The sequence below is a fragment of the Syngnathus acus genome, chromosome 4, assembly GCF_901709675.1.
Source record: "Syngnathus acus chromosome 4, fSynAcu1.2, whole genome shotgun sequence".
NCBI lineage: Eukaryota > Metazoa > Chordata > Actinopteri > Syngnathiformes > Syngnathidae > Syngnathus > Syngnathus acus.
The window spans coordinates 4,759,437-4,777,661 of NC_051090.1; the positions used below are offsets into that span (position 1 = coordinate 4,759,437).

Below are 18,225 nucleotides of genomic sequence, written 5' to 3' on the forward strand. Positions count from 1 at the left end.
GTATAAATAATTATTTCAATTTCAATCTTTTACTAAAGGTGGGCGGTTTATAAACGCGCAGTGTAGTCAACACAACAAACGCACTAGTTTACGCTCCAATGTTTTCCGCTTGACCAATCAGATGTTCTTTCTGACGCATGCAGCACACTCCCGCCAATTCTGACTAGGAGCGCGAGGCAGGCAGCGGGGAAGCTGCGGAGGGACTTTGGAGGAGCCGAAGAGTACACTGCTTCTGGGGGATGCATGTCAGCTATCTAGCGATAAAGGTTAAAGATCCCCCACTCGACCGGGGCTGTTTTCGTGCTGTCACACCGAAACTTCATCCAGCGGAGAAGGTCCCCCGAGGTTAGAACAGACGGTACAAGGATGTTGGCGGCGGAGGCACCATCAGCGGAGGGACACTTGGCAGCTTCAACACCCCGTAGACGAGGTATGCTAATGTCACTAGCATGTTGATGGTGTATCGGAATATACTTGTAAATGTCGGTTTATTTTTTGACCTTTTCCTTTTATATGGTGGCATGTGTAACTTACAAATATGTAAACTCGCTTGGCAGTTTCGCCTTTGGCCTCGCGAAAATGCTAACTTTCGTCGCCTCTACGCGGTTAGTCAAAGTTATCGGTGAGACCAAACTACCAGTCAAATGTTGACGTTAAATGATACGAAACGTAATTTGGTTGACGTTGGTTCAACTGTCCGGCTCGGTTCATGTCGCCGTGTATAACGGGTGTCACCCTTCCCGCACCGGCAACCTATCATCGGCAGGCCCCTCGCCGTTTAAAGGTGTTCGAACACGGAATGATACAGCTGGAGCCGCCGCTGTCCGGTTGGCCTTCTTAGGCTAGTTTTGCTAAGCTAACCGAATCCACATTGTGTTCGACGACCTAATTCATTATGTATTTGGCTCAGATCTTTTATTTGTTCTGGAAATCGTAGTTGTTTATTAAAGACTTCTTGACGGCAACGCAGCTTTCTTTTCGGCTTCGTAGAGTCAACGGTTTGTTGGTTCATCGTTGTTATTGCACCACTGGGTGGCGGGAGAACAAATCAATAACAAAACCATTTGTAACAAAATGGGCACCATTATTCATGTAAATGAACGTCAGATGCATTGCAACACCTGCCATGAAAGGTCAAGTGGAACACAGTGATCACTACTTTTTTTAAACCAAGACCTGGCCCCCCATATTTATTATTGCCTGTGAATATTTAATACATTGTATATTTGTTTTCAATGTTCTTTTTCTTTCCGTTTCTATTTAGCTATGGATTGTAAACCTACTAAGGCCAACAAGAAACTGGTACAAGGTAAATATGGACCCAAAAAAGCACTTGATTAGCGGGCACCCACTCCACTCACCCATTTGTACGCAATCAATTCAAAACTCAATTTTCCATAATAATTATTCCTCACCATATTCATAACAACCATTTCCAGTAACTCTACTTTTTTTGTTTTTGTCGCACGCAGCTCGCCTCCCCTTCAAGCGCCTGAACCCGGAACTAAAAGAAAACAAGGCATCGCCGAAGCGCCCCTGTGCACATGTTTTCCCTGAAACAGGAGTTTCTGACAGAGAGAATGACATAGAGTCCTCCCCTCTCCCCCTGTCCAGTAGACCCCCCTTGGTTAATGGCTGTGGGCCCCTTGATTGCTTCCTCAGCAAAAGGCGCCCTTCAGCCTCAGACGAGAACATTATCGATCTGACCGACGACGGCCCTTCTCCCATCAAGTGCCAAGATCCTTTCGTCACCCCTCGTCGCACGTTAAAAGACAGACCAAGCAGCAGGGACACGAGCCTGTCTTGTGAGGAATCCAAATGCCTGGATCGCACCGCTGACACACACACGTCAGACTGCGATGAAATCCCGGAAAATAAAGACGACGATATCGTGGTGGCGGCCGAGGAGGTCGAGGAGGATGGGATCGTACCGCTCGATACAACGCAAGACACCGACAGCGAGCCGGAAGAGCAGAATGCGTCGGGGAACGTGTCCAGTGTTGGCAACAAGTCAACTCTATCAAACTTGTCAGATAATTCCACGCCGGAGAGGACTAAAAATGACGAGCACACACCCTCCACCACGCCTACTACAGTATGTGCTCGCATGATCGCGTGCCTCTCACACCTTGTCCTAGAAAGGCTCTTTGTGCAGTAAAGAGCAGCTCGCAATGGATGGATGAATTTTTCCCTTGATTGTTCTTTGCATATAATTCGTTTTAGGTTTGCAGTTCTAGTGATGACCTATGAACTGACTGGCCAGCAACATAAAAAATGTTAATCTTCCATCATCTGAGTTTTGACCAGAGCGATAAAATTTGCACCTTTCTGTCAAATTAAATCAGATTTTTCCCTTCTAGGAACTAACAAGCACTCCTAAAATCCCTGTTGATAGCAAGAAGATAAAAAGACGCTCGCTAAAGGTGAATCAAACTGGGATCATATTTTTTCTTAAAATAATTTTATGGTCTTAGATTGTGTGACATTATTTAGCCGTTACTGAATAGAAAAATCAAGGTTCTTGTTTGCCCCCCCACACCCCTTACAGAGTCCTCAAGAGCAAGAAGAGCTACTTCGGCTACGCCAGGAGAAAGCGCGGCAAAAGGAAGAGGCCAAGTCAGCCAAGGAGAAAAAGAGGGAAGAGAGCCGCAAGCGGAAGGAGGAGCGCGAAAGGGAAAAACGAGAGAAGAAGGAAAAGGATGAGCGAGAGAAGCGGGAGAAAAGGGAGAAGGAGGAGCGGGAAAAAGCTGAGAAGCTAAAAGCCAAGGAGGAGCAGCGCAAATCCAAGCTGGAGTGAGTCACGCCGCCGCAAGGTTCCAGCATCCTGTTTTTTATTTGACTGCTCAGTGTTTTTAAACACATTTCTATCACAGGGCCAAGCTTGAGGAGAAACGCAAGAAAGAGGAGGAGAAACGGATGAAGGAAGAGGAGAAGCGAGTGAAAGAAGAGAAAGACGTGAGTTCATATGACGAAAGCGCATTTCTCTCGACAAAAAATTTCATCTTGTTCCTTTTATCAAAAACTAACTTTGTTTACAGTTCTTTTTAACTTTGACTTTTTCAGCGTCTAAAAGCAGAGAAGGCCGAGATCACAAGGTTTTTCCAGAAACCCATAACCCCGCAGGCTCCAAAGGTGAGTTGAGTTTCCCCGTGGGGATGTCACCCAACTGTTGAAGCCCCCCCCCCCCCCCTTTTATGCAGAACTCATGAATCTGCTTCCCCTTGTCAGACTCTCGCAGTGGCTTGTGGGAAGTTTGCGCCCTTCGAGATCAAGTACAACATGTGCATGGCGCCGTTGTGCCGGGTACAATGCGAGGAGTCTGCCTTGGAGGAACTGGACCGATATTTGTTGCACCCCAGCGACAGACCGTGTTCACTGAAGGACTGGATCAACCAGAAACCTCGACGCTCTGACCCTACCAGACCCAGAGTGGCCATCCCTGAGAGGTGAGATATTTGAATTGCACTGCTCCTTTTTGCAGGCTTTGAGAAACAATTGGGGACCATTTAAAAAAACGGATTTAACATAGATTGAACTATTTTGCGCTCTCAGCGATTGTATAGCCGTCGATGGGCCCAAACCGGAAGGCGTGCCGGACCGCAAACTGTACGGACCGATGAAACTGCTGCTGTTTCGTGAGAACCACCGCCCAGCTTACTGGGGCACCTGGAGGAAGAAGAGTTTGCACATCTCCCCACGCTGCCCCCTCAGGAAAGACACGGTAAGACCACATTCCGCTTTCAAGTGCCACAACACTGCAAGCGAGTCAAAAGCGTTTGTCATTGTCGCGGGCTCATTCATACTGTCGTGTTCCCTTTGAACGGCAGGATTTGTTGGACTATGAGGTGGATAGCGATGAAGAGTGGGAGGAAGAGGAACCTGGGGAGTCCCTCTCACACAGTGAAGGGGTGAGTTTGTGGACAAATGAGTTGATGCCAGATGGCATTGCCCAAATTTGGATTTTCTCTGCATCGGTGGCTAGCTTGGAAACCTTCTTAAATTGTGAATTGTGTTAAGATTTGTTATGTTTAAATCTGTTACCCTTTTCAGGAGGATGAGGATGAAGGAGGTGAGGACGACGATGACAACGACGGGTTCTTTGTTCCTCACGGCTATCTCTCGGACGACGAGGGCGCACTTGAAGAAGTGGTATGATGGTCATCAGATGGATTTTATTTTTTTAATATAGCTTGCTGTCCTAACAGCCATGCTCCTCTGCAGGATGGCGGTGACCTAGAAAAGCAGAAACTGCAGCAGAGGCTGAAAGCCAGGGAGTGGGAAGAGCTGATGTCCACCAAGAACAAGATGAAGGTGCTCCAGCCGGTGGTGAGGGGCTGCCTCTGGGAGGGCGACGGGCCCATCTCGGATCTTCTGCAATCATACGCCGTGTGCCTCATCGAACCATTACCCAAAGCTGAAATGAGCCCCAGCCCAGAGGAGCAGGCTGAAAAGAGCAAAAGAAAAGCACAGTGTAAGTGTGAAGGGTATTTTGTTGACTTACCTTTTTTTGCACCAACTTAACCTGTACTATTTTGATCAACTTTTTCTCAACAGTGCTTGGCCAGCTGTTGCCGCTGCTTCACGGCAACCTGAACAGCAGTAAAGTCATTATCACAGAGTTTCAGGAACATTGTCGCCAGAAAACCACGTCCAGCTCGCCGCCTCCTCAACTGTCCAGCCCAGAAAGCTCGGCGGAGGTGCCCACTCGGTAAAGCCATAGCTTCTTTACGGTGTCTGTCAATCATCTGTATTATTATTGCATTTCATAAAACCAGTATAGATATTATTATTTTTTACATTCCTTTAATCCTTAGCAGAAATTGTAGTTTACGATCCCCATTTCTCCTCAGAACACAGTTGAAGCGTTTAATCCAGAGCAATGCCGTTTATGAGAAGCGCTCCACCTACCGACGCTGCTGCTGGTACGTACACGCGGACGTCCTGTCCCGCTTTGGTCTGGAGGCTCTCCCGGTGCCCGGCCAGTGGTCCTACGTGACCAGCGGCGCACGGGAGGAGTCGCGCGAGGAAGCGGCCACGGGCTCCGAGGGCAACTCTCCCAACACGCCGCAGACTCTTTCCGTCACGTCGGCGGCGTCCAAGAGGAAAAGCACCGGCAGCATGTCCATCACCAAATTCATGAAGCGATGTAACGGCCGAGAACAGGTAACTAATTTTAATAGATTTAAAAAAAAAAAAAACTGCAACATTTTTAGCTCACATTGTCTGTTGTAATGTCTGTTAGACAGAAGAAATGGAGACTGACGGTTTTCAAGCTGACGCAGAGGACGATGACGATGATTGCATCATTGGTATGCAAAGTGGTGAGCCAAAAAAAAAGTCTCTAATAATTATATAAATCTATAATAATTATCATGCATATACCTATTATTAATCACAATTAGGAGTTTAGGTGTTTGTTTTTGAACAGTCTATCGAAATGAAAATTTGGTTAACCAAACGTGGCCGTTATACTCCGTAGGCACAGCCGGAGAGAATTCCTTCACTAAGGGAAGCGGCATGATGGAAGTCACCCCGTCCGACACAGCCGCTCTCCCAGTGGCCAGCGCTGCTCCAACACTAGCCACAGCCTAAACAGAAAGCAAGGTGCTTGCCGGCTTCCTCGCTCTGGTCGTCTTTGTCCTCCTCCGTGAGCATGGTAAGGGAAGTGAAATGGCGCATTGTGCTCACGCCGGCATTGCCAAGGTCTCTCGGGCATGCGTGGTGTGTTTTCACGTTTCAGACAGTTGTGGCGGACCACTCATGATGAAAAGCGTCCAAAAAACAGCATTATTTACATTTTAGAAATTGAGTACTGATGTTATGTATATAGACTGCCAGAAGTCAGGTTCAGATTTAAGGTGCCTCCATTTGTTTACTCTTGTGCCATTTACGTCGATTCTTTCCAAACCCCGGATACCTCACTGGAGTAGCTGCTAGACCTGTACTTGTACAGTTAGATCCAGTGAAGAAATGTTTTATATAAAAACGCGTTTTGCAAGCATACTTGAATAAGAAAAGAAATCATTAAACGGAAATAAAATGGTTGCATTATGTTTTCATTTTTTCAAAATTGAAATACTGTACAGTCGGTGTCTACCAAAATAAAAATGCAGGATATTACCAGAGGATAAGTGCTGTTGTCACTTGTTTGGCAGACAAGGCCTTCTACCGGTCCTAGATTGTTTTCCATTGGGATCAATGAAAAAATTTGTTTGTCCAGAACCGAGTCAACATTCCCAAATGCTAACTCCCAAAAGGAAAACAAATCTAGGGGAAAATTGGGGAACAAATGAGGCTCACAAATCTGTCCTGATGCAAGCAATTGTTTATTTCAGGCAGAACAGGTTGACAAACCGCTCACCCATTTCCAAAACCGTAGAACACGTGGGGATTTAATAGTTGATTAGCATTAAGGTGACAATAACCACATCGCCCCGTGACTCACTAAATCTACGTTAGTGTTTGATAGAAAGACGAGCAATGTGAGGTAGTCGTCACCTTTATCCACCATTAGATTGGAAGAAAATAAAGTGTATTAACTCCCCCCTAGAGTGTTTGTGTGTACATAAAAACAAAATAAAGGCATCATCAAGTTAAACGATGAAGTCCAAGATTAAATCAAATACTGAAGCGTGACCGGGATTTTCTTTTGATTTTGCATGAAATTTAGTAGATGTTTGATACAAACAAGAACAATTCACAGACCTTGTTTTTTTTTCTTTTCTACATTGACACATGCAAGCCCCATGGTGCGGTTTGAATAATTGTCAAGTAAGCTTAAATGGAAACATGAATCGCTTTCTCTTTTAGTCTGTTGGATGCCGTGAGCAAAGGTTAGCGCTTGTTAGACGATGAACAACAACGGTAATAAATACGAGCGTAACAGTTGGTGAGGGGCAGTTTCATGCCCGGCCGGCGATGCCAGGGAGGAAAGTTGGCATGGACTCGGTGTGCGCTCGCTCGATTCAGCTCAAGTTGCGAATGGTCTCCAGCAATTCCGGTTTGAGGAGGGCTGAGCTTTTACCGCCTGCTGCCGCAATGTCTGCCTGCACGGCTGCGTCCCAGGCTAATGTGAGTAGAGCCGTGGGCACCTTTCAGAAAAAAAAACCCCACACACATTCTGGATTGAGGCTACATGATATTTACATATCTCTTGGCGTCACTCACCAGGTTGCACTCGACCAGAGCCAGGTCCTCGGACTCCTGCAACTTGTGACCACCGGGAGCGATGAGCTCAAAGGGCTGCCAGCCGTCCACCAGGGAGTCTCGCACGAAGCTGAACAGCACCGGAAGCCGGTCCCAGGCGTAGAACGTCCCTGAGGTCAGACGTAGTGTTAAAATATGATTTTAAAACATTGCCTGTTCAATTGTATGACTTGAGGTTCCATCTGTGCCTATTGTGTGATGTACGTACCCTGGAGCAGGTTTCCATCGGGCAACCGAATGCGGAGCAGAGTGTAGTTGTACTTCCTCCTCTCCCTTTGCTCATCTCGCTCCCTCATGGCTTTGGTACGAAGTACGGAGTTCTTCTCCACTAAGTCACTCCTAACACACATGAATTAAAAGTCTTCATCCTGAAACGAGACTCTCCAAATTGCAGATTTCAACCTCATCTGCTGCTCCCTCTTGATCTCTTCGGCGCTCAGGTTGTAGAACTCAGACGGCAGCTCAAAGCGGGTTGCGTTGTTCGACGGTCGGAAGACTTGAGCCTGCCGGTCCAGTTGCGCTCTGACGGGCTCGCCGCGCTGCAAACGATCCCGCCGCTCCTTCATCAGCTCCAGGGCGTCGGAACTCTGCTCGGGCAACACCAGGAACTCCTCTTCTTCTTCTAAACTCCGGTAAGCACAAGTGTGAGTAGAGGTATTTCACTTTTTAATACAGTTGTGTTTTGTATTTGGTCAAACTCCCGCGGTGATCGATTTACCTTGACCGTCGACAGGAAGCATCGTGCTTGTAAATCCAAGAGCCTGCAGGAACTCTCTCGTGCCTTCCACACAGTGCACTTTTTCCTAAAAAACAAAACACATGTAATGTAGTCTTTAAACCTACAGATGGCAGTAGTCCAGTCAATTAAACAGGCAAGCCATACCTGAAAGACTTTGTTGCTTAGTTTAATCTTCCTGTATTTCTCTTCTGAAGGATTCTTACAAATATTTTCAACATATCTGGAAAAGAAGGAGTAAAATGTTTTTGGCCTCCAAGAGGCATTTGATATTTTCAGGCATCTTACTTGCTCATGATGTCCACTGCTGCTTTCACCTTCTCTTTGTCTTTGTTGAACGTGTGAATCATCATGACGGATGCTTCCACGTCGTCCTCCTCAAACCGCTGATACCAACAAAACAGAGTTAGTAATCATGGTGGCTTTCACACACATGAATCTTTTTAGGCATACCATCAAAATGGCCTCTTTTATGTGGGCATCCCGTTGGCTCTTTGTTAGGAGGGCTCCTGTTAGCGGGCAGGTGAAATACACGCCAGTCACCGAGAGATGCTCTTTCACGGCAATGTCGGTTCCCTGTCGGTGTTGGGGAGAACTTGAACTATGCTTTTGTTTCATAACTAGTTGTTTTTTTACTTTCTCAGTCAGAAATATTGAGGATGATTCAAACTCAATGTACCTCTGCAGTTGTCGCCTTGTCTCTTTCTGCCACAGCAGCGGCTTCGGCCTCCAGCTCTCGTTTCACTGTGAAATATGAGCACACTTTTATTTTTACATTACATACTTTTGTAACAACCACATGTGTTCATCAAATACTAATACGTCCAGTCTCTAAATGTTTCACAAAATATTCTTTCTTGAGTCAGGCACTTGCAATATTTTATGAAGAGCAACTGACTGTTGGTGCGACAGTGACAAAGCTGGCATTTGCAGCATTATTACTCATCTACGTGTAAAATAAAGTGGATAGTGACTCTTGTCCCACACTTGTGTCACTGGCAGTGCTCTACATGTCTCACCTTGGTTCCTGATGGCAATCTGGGAGGTGTGGACCTTCGGCCGCTGGTGCTGTTCAATCCTGGCCAGAGCTGCCGCTCCTGCTCGTTGGGATCCCTCGCTGGGAGCATCGCGGTGATGCTGCGTTCCACTGGAGCTCCTCTGCCCTCTCTCAGGTGCACCTCTTTGTGACATAATACAGAAAGATTCTACTAAGCTTACGCTTCCCATCTCGTTAAGAATCAGAAGCGGTGTTTAGGAGTGGTCACATGACTTAATAAGATTGTGTGGGACTTAACCGTTAGCCAGCCTGAAATTAGACGCTTGCTGAGTAATTCGTTGCAAAACAACTAACGACAACAGCTAGATTAAATGAGGGTTGTTACGCAGACAAAGTGTAAACAAAAGCCGATCTATTTAATTATAAAGGCGCATATAATACGACGCGGCGCTAACGTATTTAGCTGTTTGGTTAGCTCATGCGGGTGGGGAGGGGGGTCCGCCTTTTACCTGCTATCTTCCGTTAGCTTCTTCCCTTGGCCCGCCGATTTAAATTTGATGTCCTTCTTGAAGTCATCGAAAAGCTTCTTCATCTCTTTTCGGGAGGCGAGAACGACAGACACTCGGCAGGGACTGTCAGATAGGAGTGGGATGTCAACAAATCGACTTCTTCTGTGGTATTACAATACGCTTTATTGATACTACTTCCGGCTCACGTCTTTGCGAGTGCTGCCCTCATCAGGTAGAGTTAAAAGTAAAAATAAAGCAACCACGGAATTTGAAATGTGCTTAAGTATTTTTAAACAAAAGCAATACCTGTTTTTATAACATTCTTGGTCGCGATTCATGGGTGTTTCAAAAGCGCTCGTTGGGATGGGCTGTCACGCCTCGTACAGGGAAGGCGCAGCTTTTATGTTTATTTTTAAACTTGTTATGCAATTTACGAGGATCATCTGAAGGCAGCATTGTATCTCCGCCCGCCACGTCAGGCGTGACGTACCAAGAGGCGGTGTCCGGGTTTGTGAGGCGTTCGGACCCGGACAAGAAAGCCTCAATTGTGGCGTAAAACGTTCGACTTAGGAGTGACACTCCCACTAGGTAAGTTATAATAACAATTAATGCATATTTCTTGTATGCGTTGAGTTATACTACGTCCAACAACGCTAAATGGTAGATACCCGACTCGTCAACTGACACATTTTACTCCAAACTTGCCCGCAGCGCCGAATCACGTTCTGAACATAAAATTGTTATTTACATTGCTTATGTGTCGCTCGAATCCGCTACCATAGCCTAACGATAAGTTAAATATTAAACATGGCCAAAATATGTCTTTGTTAGGGGTATCGTATGGTGCCGTCAACTTAATAGCTTTGTAGATTGCTGATGTCAAAGTCTGCTTTATTTTCAATTTCTTCACGTCAAGACATTCAAAGAGATCGAAATTGCGTTTCCCACTATCCCACGGTGACACGACATATTAAATATTATGTATATATATTATATTATATTATATTATATTGGTCCACGGACAAACAAAACATTGTATGAGGGTTTTGTGGACTGGCAGGTTGCTTTAACAGGTTTAATGTTTGACTTTTTCATATCAAGTTCAAAATTTAAAAAGACTAGTGGGGTGTGTCACTCATAAATCAATCCGTGCTATAACTACACCCTAGAAATGGCACTGTGCTACTAAAAGCTCAATTTGTCATCACGATCTTATCTTTCTATTGCTTTAATCTTTCTTTTGTATAACAATCATAATACATTTTATTTTTTTCAGTTGACTCAAGGTCACAGTTTTGATCAAGCTGTTCTTATTTGATGAACAACCCGTTCCTCTTTTGAACTCGGGTAATCATGTTATCTTACTCTGAACTAGCAAAGATCAGACATGCTCTTGTACTATTCCATTTTTCTCCACCTTTCCACAAGATTTAAAAACTAAATATGAGACAGCTTTTCTCTCCAAATTGTGCAATTCACTTCCATTTCAGCAAATCCTTACTCTTCAGTAGACAAAAAAAAAAAAGAGATAATTTACTGTTGTATCCTTCACTTAGAAGTGAATAATTTATTGTATGGCTATTAGGAATGAAATAAATTGACAGTATCATTTTATTTCTTAGCAAAGCCATTACTGATCATGGACCCGAACGCCAGCGGACTCCTCCGGAGGCTGACTGAGGCCGGCCAGTCTCACCTGATCCGCTTCTGGGACAAACTAAGCCCTGATGAGCGTGCCTCCTTAAACCAGGAGTTGCAAGGGATCGACTTCCAGGAGATCAACGTCTTCTTCAAGAGAGCCATGGAGTCATCCGGATCCAGCAGCAAGAACGAGAAGATGGATGCCCGCATGGAGCCGGTGACCCAGGATGTGCTTGGGAGTGTGACGAGGGACAGGGGAAGTGTTAAACGCTGGGAGGAAAAAGGTAATCCTAATTTTATCTAAACAAAAAAACACGAGTGCCGTGTTTGACTTTGGAGTCACAATTTTCTTTGTGTTGCCAAGAAAAGTGAAAGGTGTGTCAAAAGTGACACTTTCTATTTCAAGTCAATGTCAGTCTGGATAGCAAAGATAACACAAAAAGGAAAAAGACACCGTCTCCCTAAAAGTCATCTTGTGTTGACTATGTTTATTGCGCAACTAGTTTGGTCAGTTAAGTTTTACGTCACACAGGAAGATGACAGCAGAAGGGCGGAGGGTGGTTGCGGTGGTCGCACTGTAGTCATCTGGTTTCAATTTCATCTTTGACGTAGGCAGAATATGTTTTGTACCCTTGTTGATTAGATCACTGCTTTCCGGCATATGGTGTGTGTGTGTGTGTGTGTGTGTGTGTGTGTGTGTGTGTGTGTGTGTGTGTGTGTGTGTGTGTGTGTGTGTGTGTGTGTGTGTGTGTGTGTGTGTGTGTGTGTGTGTGTGTGTGTGTGTGTGTGTGTGTGTGTGTGTGTGTGTGTGTGTGTGTGTGTGTGTGTGTGTGTGTGTGTGTGTGTGTGTGTGTGTGTGTGTGTGTGTGTGTGTGTGTGTGTGTGTGTGTGTGTGTGTGTGTGTGTGTGTGTGTGTGTGTGTGTGTGTGTGTGTGTGTGTGTGTGTGTGTGTGTGTGTGTGTGTGTGTGTGTGTGTGTGTGTGTGTGTGTGTGTGTGTGTGTGTGTGTGTGTGTGTGTGTGTGTGTGTGTGTGTGTGTGTGTGTGTGTGTGTGTGTGTGTGTGTGTGTGTGTGTGTGTGTGTGTGTGTGTGTGTGTGTGTGTGCGCGTGCGCGTGTGCGTGTGCGTGTGCGTGTGCGTGTGCGTGTGCGTGTGCGTGTGCGCGTGCGTGTGCGTGTGCGCGTGCGCGTGTGCGCGCGTGTGCGCGTGCGTGTGCGCGTGTGCGCGTGCGCGTGTGCGCGTGCGTGTGCGTGTGCGTGTGTGTGTGTGTGTGTGTGCGCGCGCGTGTGTGTGTGTGTGTGTGTGCGCGCGCGTGTGTGCGCGCGCGCGCGTGTGTGCGTGTGCGCGCGTGTGTGTGTGTGCGCGCGTGTGTGTGTGTGCGCGCGTGTGTGTGTGTGCGCGTGTGTGTGTGCGCGCGTGTGTGTGTGCGCGCGTGTGTGTGTGCGCGCGTGTGTGTGTGCGCGCGTGTGTGTGTGCGCGCGTGTGTGTGTGCGCGTGCGCCCAAGTTATTGTTTTTCGTCACAAGACCAGGAGCATTGCGAATGAAGTCACGTAGTAGCCATTTATGTAAGATAAAACAGAACAGCCATAAACTTTATGAAAGCTCTGGAGCTCCCATAAAAAAAAAAACAAATCATCAATGTCAGTCCATCTTTTGTTGAGCTACTTTTTTTTTTGCTTTTTCTTCCCTGTGTGAGTCACTTTGACAATGAAACACTGTGATATAACACTGTATAATGTTAAAAAAAAAAGCCACATGACTCAGCCCAACAAACTCACTTCAATAATAAATTCCCAGTGAACCAAAATGTCATGCGGCAGTGCATGATGTATTTATTGTTGCAATTCCATTTCAATTATTAATGAAGGTAATATAAATGTACTATGACCATTCTTACAGATTAGATAGTGTTCTAAAGCATGAAGTCATGTTCAACAATCTAATCTTAATGTGATGTTACATTATCAATATTAACTCCACCCCTCCCCTTTCAGGCCTGGAATGCATCTCCCAGGGTAAAGTGGCCGTTCTACTACTGGCCGGCGGTCAGGGAACCAGACTCGGGGTCTCCTACCCCAAAGGGATGTACGACGTGGGGCTTCCGTCCCACAAGACCCTCTTCCAAATCCAGGCCGAGCGTATTTTGAAGCTGCAGCGGCTGAGTGAGGAAAAGCACAAGAAAAAGTGCAACGTTCCTTGGTAAGGCGGAAGTTCACCCGTTTATTGTAGCCGGAGCGTCTGCCCTCGCTTCGGTCAATAGATCATTGAAATGGGTTGTAGCCGTATCACACAATCAAGGAAGTTCCTTGTGGAGTCAAGGACATGATAAAATATGAATGACTCTAATGCCATAAAAGTGACACGTGTGTAAAGACAATCCATCCGTGATGTCATCGTCGAGATCGTCACGGACATCTAGTAGCATCTTAGCATTTGATTTGATTTATTTTTTTCACGCCACCTGGTGGCTCTCACATCCAGGTACATCATGACCAGCGGCAGGACCATGGAATCCACCAAAGACTTCTTCTCACGCCTTAACTACTTTGGCTTGGACAAGAGCAGCGTCATCTTTTTCCAGCAGGGCATGCTCCCAGCCATGGACTACGACGGCAAGATGATCCTGGAGAGTACATGCAAGGTGTCCATGGCCCCTGGTAATTTGCACTTCTTTAGCGTCTGCTTTTGTGGACTTTGTGCAAAAGACTAAAAACAAAATGGCTTCTTCCTGCGTTTCAGATGGAAATGGGGGTCTGTACAGAGCCTTGGGCAACCAGGGCATCTTGGATGACATGCAGCGGAGGGGGGTTGAGTACATACATGTGTACTGTGTGGATAACATCCTGGTCAAAGTGGCTGACCCAGCATTTTTGGGTTTCTGTGTGGAGAAGGATGCTGACTGTGGCGCTAAGGTTAGTTTTGCGTTTGCTTTTGTTTCCTGTTTTCTTTTTTTTTTCCTGCTGCCAGAGTCATTGGTTGATTTTATTTTTTTAATATCATGCTTGTGACATATTTTTGGACACTTTATTAGAGTGAGGTAGAATATGAAAACAGAAAGATGTGATTCAAGGCCTGAACTTTAGTACTAATGCTAGTCAGCAACTCAACCAGAATAGAGAAATAATAGCGGAATAATGGCAACTTCCGCAACCCACCAGCTGGTGGCGACAAAGGCCAGTTCGTCTCCTATTTACGCCCACTAACATAATTATTTAAACTGGTTTTGTTTGGGGGTTTTTAAGCAACGTTTCTTTGGTGTGTTGCTATAAATAAATTGTTGACACACCCAGAAAGTGTTTTATTTGTTAAGTCACATTCTAGATTAGCTGTGACAGAGTCAAATGCTTTAAGACTGGAACATTATTCATGTATGCCCTGGGTAGTGTCCAATCCATTGTGACTCATTATTGGCTTGCTTTTTTAGGTGAGTGATTAATATCTGAATGCTAAAGCAGTCAAAATGCTGAGCTACAGTATATTAAATTTCATTCAGGTTCCAATGAACTGCAGTAAACTGTTAGATGATGATACTCAAAAAGAATCGTTATCTCAAGAAATCGAAGAATCAATATTCAAACTATTTGCAGCACACGGATGTGCAGGGCCCCATAAGTGGGTTTTCCTTGGGCCCCCAAATGACTAAATAAGCCTCCGGGTGGGGTCTAACCTTGGTCTGGGGCAAATACAGACAAACAAGTATTCACACTCACATGTGGACTATTTGGTGTGATTTTATGTAACGAACCAAGCATGTTTTTGGAATGAGAGATGAAACCCCTATCTATCTGGATTTTATGTGCCTCTTTTGCTTCCTCTATTTCTTCACAAGCATCCACGTCACTTAATGTAATAACGGATCTTGCAAACGTGCGTCCAGATGCTCTCTCGGTCGGGTTTCCATAAAGTTCCCTCGGCAGTTTATGTGGCATCCCGGTGAGCGTTGACCCGGCCCGCTCACCAACCCCCTCATCAGTACTCTGTCATTAAGCACCGGCTGACTTTTTTTTTCCTCGCCTCTTTCAGTGCAAACTGCTGCTTGCACAGAGTGGAAATATGATCTTTTTGTGGCAGCCCATGTAGTCGAAGTTGTAGGCCTCTCATGTGGTTTTGATATAAATATATATCTTTTTACTGCAATATCTTATCATGCCCTAATATAACATTTTTTTATGTTCCCCCGCTCTTATCGCAAATCTGGTCCCCAGGTGGTAGAGAAAAGCAACCCGACGGAGGCCGTCGGCGTAGTCTGCAAGGCCGACGGGCATTACCAAGTGGTGGAGTACAGCGAGATCACCCTGGCGACGGCCGAGAAGCGCAGCGCCGACGGCCGCCTCATGTTCAACGCGGCCAACGTGTGTAATCACTTCTTTAGCTTCGCCTTCCTCAAAGATATTGTCGAGTAAGCCCACCGAGACCGTTTAGCCTTCAACTCGATCGAATCTAATTGTCGCTCTCTCCCATCAGGAAGTATGAACCAAAGCTTCAGCACCACGTGGCCCAGAAGAAGATCCCGTTTGTGGACGACCAGGGTCAGCTCGTCAGTCCTGACAAACCCAATGGAATTAAAATGGAAAAATTTGTCTTTGACATCTTCCAGTTTGCCAAGTAAACAACTTTGATATGTTCAAACATTTAGGCCTACTACACTACAGTACTTTAATATCGGTTGTGATGGTAGTGCTTGAAAAACTGTTTTTCGCTTATTTCGAGTTTTTACCAATTTATTTATATCATGTCGAAGATATAATCATAACCACGTGTCTCCCAACAGGACGTTTGTGGTGTACGAGGTGCTGAGGGAAGACGAGTTCTCCCCGCTGAAGAACGCCGATCGCCAGGACGGGAAGGACACGCCCACCACCGCCAGACACGCCCTCATGTCCCTCCACCACCGCTGGGTGCTGAACGCCGGCGGCCACTTCATTGACGAGAATGGCACGCGTGTGCCCGCCATACCCAGGTAAGCGCAGCTGCAAGGCGTGTGTGCTGCTTGTTTGCATCCCTTGTTTGTGGGTTTTTTGTTGTGTGTGTGTGTGACCTCACATTCATTGTCCCACCTCACCAAATGTTTCCAGAGCTGGAGCAGCAGACCCTGTCACAGATGATGGCATCAGAAAGTAATTCCCTCTCCAAAACCTGCCCCCCTGCCCCTCCTCCCCTGGCACCACCAAGTGCATGCAGATGGTTTTAGTTTGCTTTAAGCACCATATTTCTCCAAGCATGTACAGTTCGCTCCACTTTGCTCGCGTGTGCCAAGATGTCTTGCTTGGAGTAACAACTTGAGATGAAACAACATCAGAGGTAGTTAGAGTTGCCCAAAATGTTGGTGTCTCAAGTAAAAGACAAAACTAGTACTGCTCAAGTACTGAGAAACTATTCGGTAACAAAGTACAGCGAGCTTAACACTTCAAATCTTCCTTTGCTTTTTTTTTTGTGTGCCAATTTTGAAATCAAGGTAACGGCCACAAAATCCGGAGCAAGACGTCGGCATGTATCGCACGCTAATCTCAGCTCTTGTCGATTGTAGTGAGCCCAAATCCAATTCCAGCCAAAATGTTCTGAAGTGATCATTCTTCCTCTTCAATCATCCGGCTGCTCTCTCTCTTTTACTCTTCAATCATCTTACCATACTCGGCGAGACCGCTAACATGTAATTACTGAGATTGTGTCTTTCTCCACCCGCCTTGTCATTTTTCTTGTATCGAAAGAAATTAAATGATGGCGGCGTGGCGGCCACTTGCACAGGTGGTACGAATGCCAGCGCCGGCGTCATCATTTTTCCGACAGCAAATCCTTTCCTTCCTTCATTTTGACGATCAACTCTTTCAAAATATAACCCAATTACAGCGAGGCGATGATTTGCTGCCTCTCTTGTACAATTTTGTGACACTTAATTTTGCTTTATCCCTCCCTCCCTCCAGCCTAAAGGACGGAACGGACCTGCCAATCAAATGTGAAATCTCTCCGCTGGTGTCCTACGGGGGGGAGGTAAGACTTTTTATTTCTAGAGGGCAAAATCATTCAAAATAGATATGGTTTTGAAGGAACCCCTGTTCAAGTCGACTTGAAAGGCAATGTCCTAATCAACATTGTTCCCGAAAGGGTCTGGAAGCGCTGGTGAAGGGTCGAGATTTCCACCCCACGCTCATCATCGACGAAAGCGGCGTCCACCAGCTGGTCAAGAACGGCGTTTAGGTGGGACCAATCCAAAGACACCAACCCTTTTTAGTTCCTCTATGAGAAGCTGTGATGTCATCACTGTGCAACAACAAGCATCAATGTGCATGTCCACCAAGAAACTTGATGAACAAACCAAGGAGATGATGTATGACGACAGTTCTTCCGGGAGGAGCGCTTGTGGGTTTGGTGCATCTATTTATTTTGATGATGAAACTTATTTTTCTATATTCTACATATCTGCTCAAGTTTAAATCATGATTTTTATAACTCACGGGAACTGGAATGATCTGGTTTGTGAATCATATACAGGGCAGGATGTGGGAGTTTTTCTTCTAATTATCGATGATGGAACTTGACTCAGCTCAAAGTCATGCATATTAAAGAAGAAGGAAAAAACAGTATTTGAAAGATTATTTTGGTGCCATGCACCTATTGAGGCAAAATCGAGAATAGGCATCAGCAATAACATTTCTGTCTGTAATACTCCATTAAAATTTCCACTTTTACTGTTTTAGGTGCTCACTGATGGTTGAACATCAATTTGTAGCGCCTTTGAGATGTTCTAATTAGTTTCCAGCTTACTGTACGTTACAATTCAGTTTTGGAAACAACGGTGTGTTTCTGCTTTTTGCATTACACTTGGTGTCCTCAGAATCCGATTTTCCAGCACGTGGTTTTATGTTTAGGACGAGACAAAGCAACACAGCACCTCTTGCCGTCACCTCCTGTTCTGCTAAGTGCGTTACGACGATTAGACAAACCTCTAATACTCACACATTTTTATTGTTGATTTTTCTTGTTCTTCTTCTGTGGTGTTTTTAAAGGCGCTTGAACTGCCACCAACGGAATTGATGGTGGCCAGATGTCATTTTAACGTTGAAGTTGAAAACCTTGCGAAGCTTTAACTAGGTTTGCATTTTTTTGGATGAGTCCACTCTGATGATTTTACAATGCATG

General features: G+C 45.6%; 3 protein-coding genes across 5 annotated transcripts; 2 read left to right on the forward strand and 1 right to left on the reverse strand.

Annotated features, from left to right (window-relative positions):
* Positions 1-142: 142 nt before the first annotated feature.
* Positions 143-6,045, forward strand: chaf1a (chromatin assembly factor 1, subunit A (p150)). 2 transcript variants are annotated; one of them, XM_037250257.1, is made up of 16 exons: positions 143-430; positions 1,265-1,309; positions 1,473-2,095; positions 2,361-2,423; positions 2,549-2,793; positions 2,874-2,955; positions 3,064-3,132; positions 3,229-3,446; positions 3,553-3,721; positions 3,828-3,908; positions 4,051-4,149; positions 4,222-4,471; positions 4,555-4,708; positions 4,851-5,163; positions 5,243-5,321; positions 5,480-6,045. In XM_037250257.1, the coding sequence occupies exons 1-16, from the start codon at positions 367-369 to the stop codon at positions 5,590-5,592; spliced, it is 2,667 nt and encodes an 888-aa protein (XP_037106152.1). In that variant the 5' UTR covers positions 143-366; the 3' UTR covers positions 5,593-6,045. The 2 variants fall into 2 exon arrangements, with proteins under 2 accessions (XP_037106152.1, XP_037106153.1); XM_037250258.1 differs by having other exon boundaries at positions 144-430; positions 5,243-5,309.
* Positions 6,046-6,307: 262 nt separating this feature from the next.
* Positions 6,308-9,667, reverse strand: ubxn6 (UBX domain protein 6). The gene is made up of 11 exons (XM_037250262.1): positions 9,449-9,667; positions 8,962-9,122; positions 8,622-8,686; positions 8,396-8,518; positions 8,231-8,328; positions 8,090-8,165; positions 7,925-8,009; positions 7,609-7,828; positions 7,415-7,545; positions 7,168-7,316; positions 6,308-7,091 (listed from the first exon to the last, which is right to left on the reverse strand). The coding sequence occupies exons 1-11, from the start codon at positions 9,529-9,531 to the stop codon at positions 6,966-6,968; spliced, it is 1,317 nt and encodes a 438-aa protein (XP_037106157.1). The 5' UTR covers positions 9,532-9,667; the 3' UTR covers positions 6,308-6,965.
* A 218-nt stretch (positions 9,668-9,885) lies between these two features.
* On the forward strand, positions 9,886-17,669 carry uap1 (UDP-N-acetylglucosamine pyrophosphorylase 1). Of its 2 annotated transcripts, XM_037250260.1 has the most exons (11): positions 9,886-10,036; positions 11,071-11,373; positions 13,083-13,287; positions 13,570-13,745; positions 13,828-14,000; positions 15,294-15,487; positions 15,553-15,693; positions 15,860-16,048; positions 16,164-16,205; positions 17,010-17,076; positions 17,191-17,669. In XM_037250260.1, exons 2-11 carry the CDS (start codon positions 11,088-11,090, stop codon positions 17,281-17,283), a joined length of 1,566 nt encoding a protein of 521 aa, XP_037106155.1. In that variant the 5' UTR covers positions 9,886-10,036; positions 11,071-11,087; the 3' UTR covers positions 17,284-17,669. The 2 variants fall into 2 exon arrangements, with proteins under 2 accessions (XP_037106155.1, XP_037106156.1); XM_037250261.1 differs by lacking the exon at positions 16,164-16,205.
* The last annotated feature ends 556 nt before the right edge of the window (positions 17,670-18,225 follow it).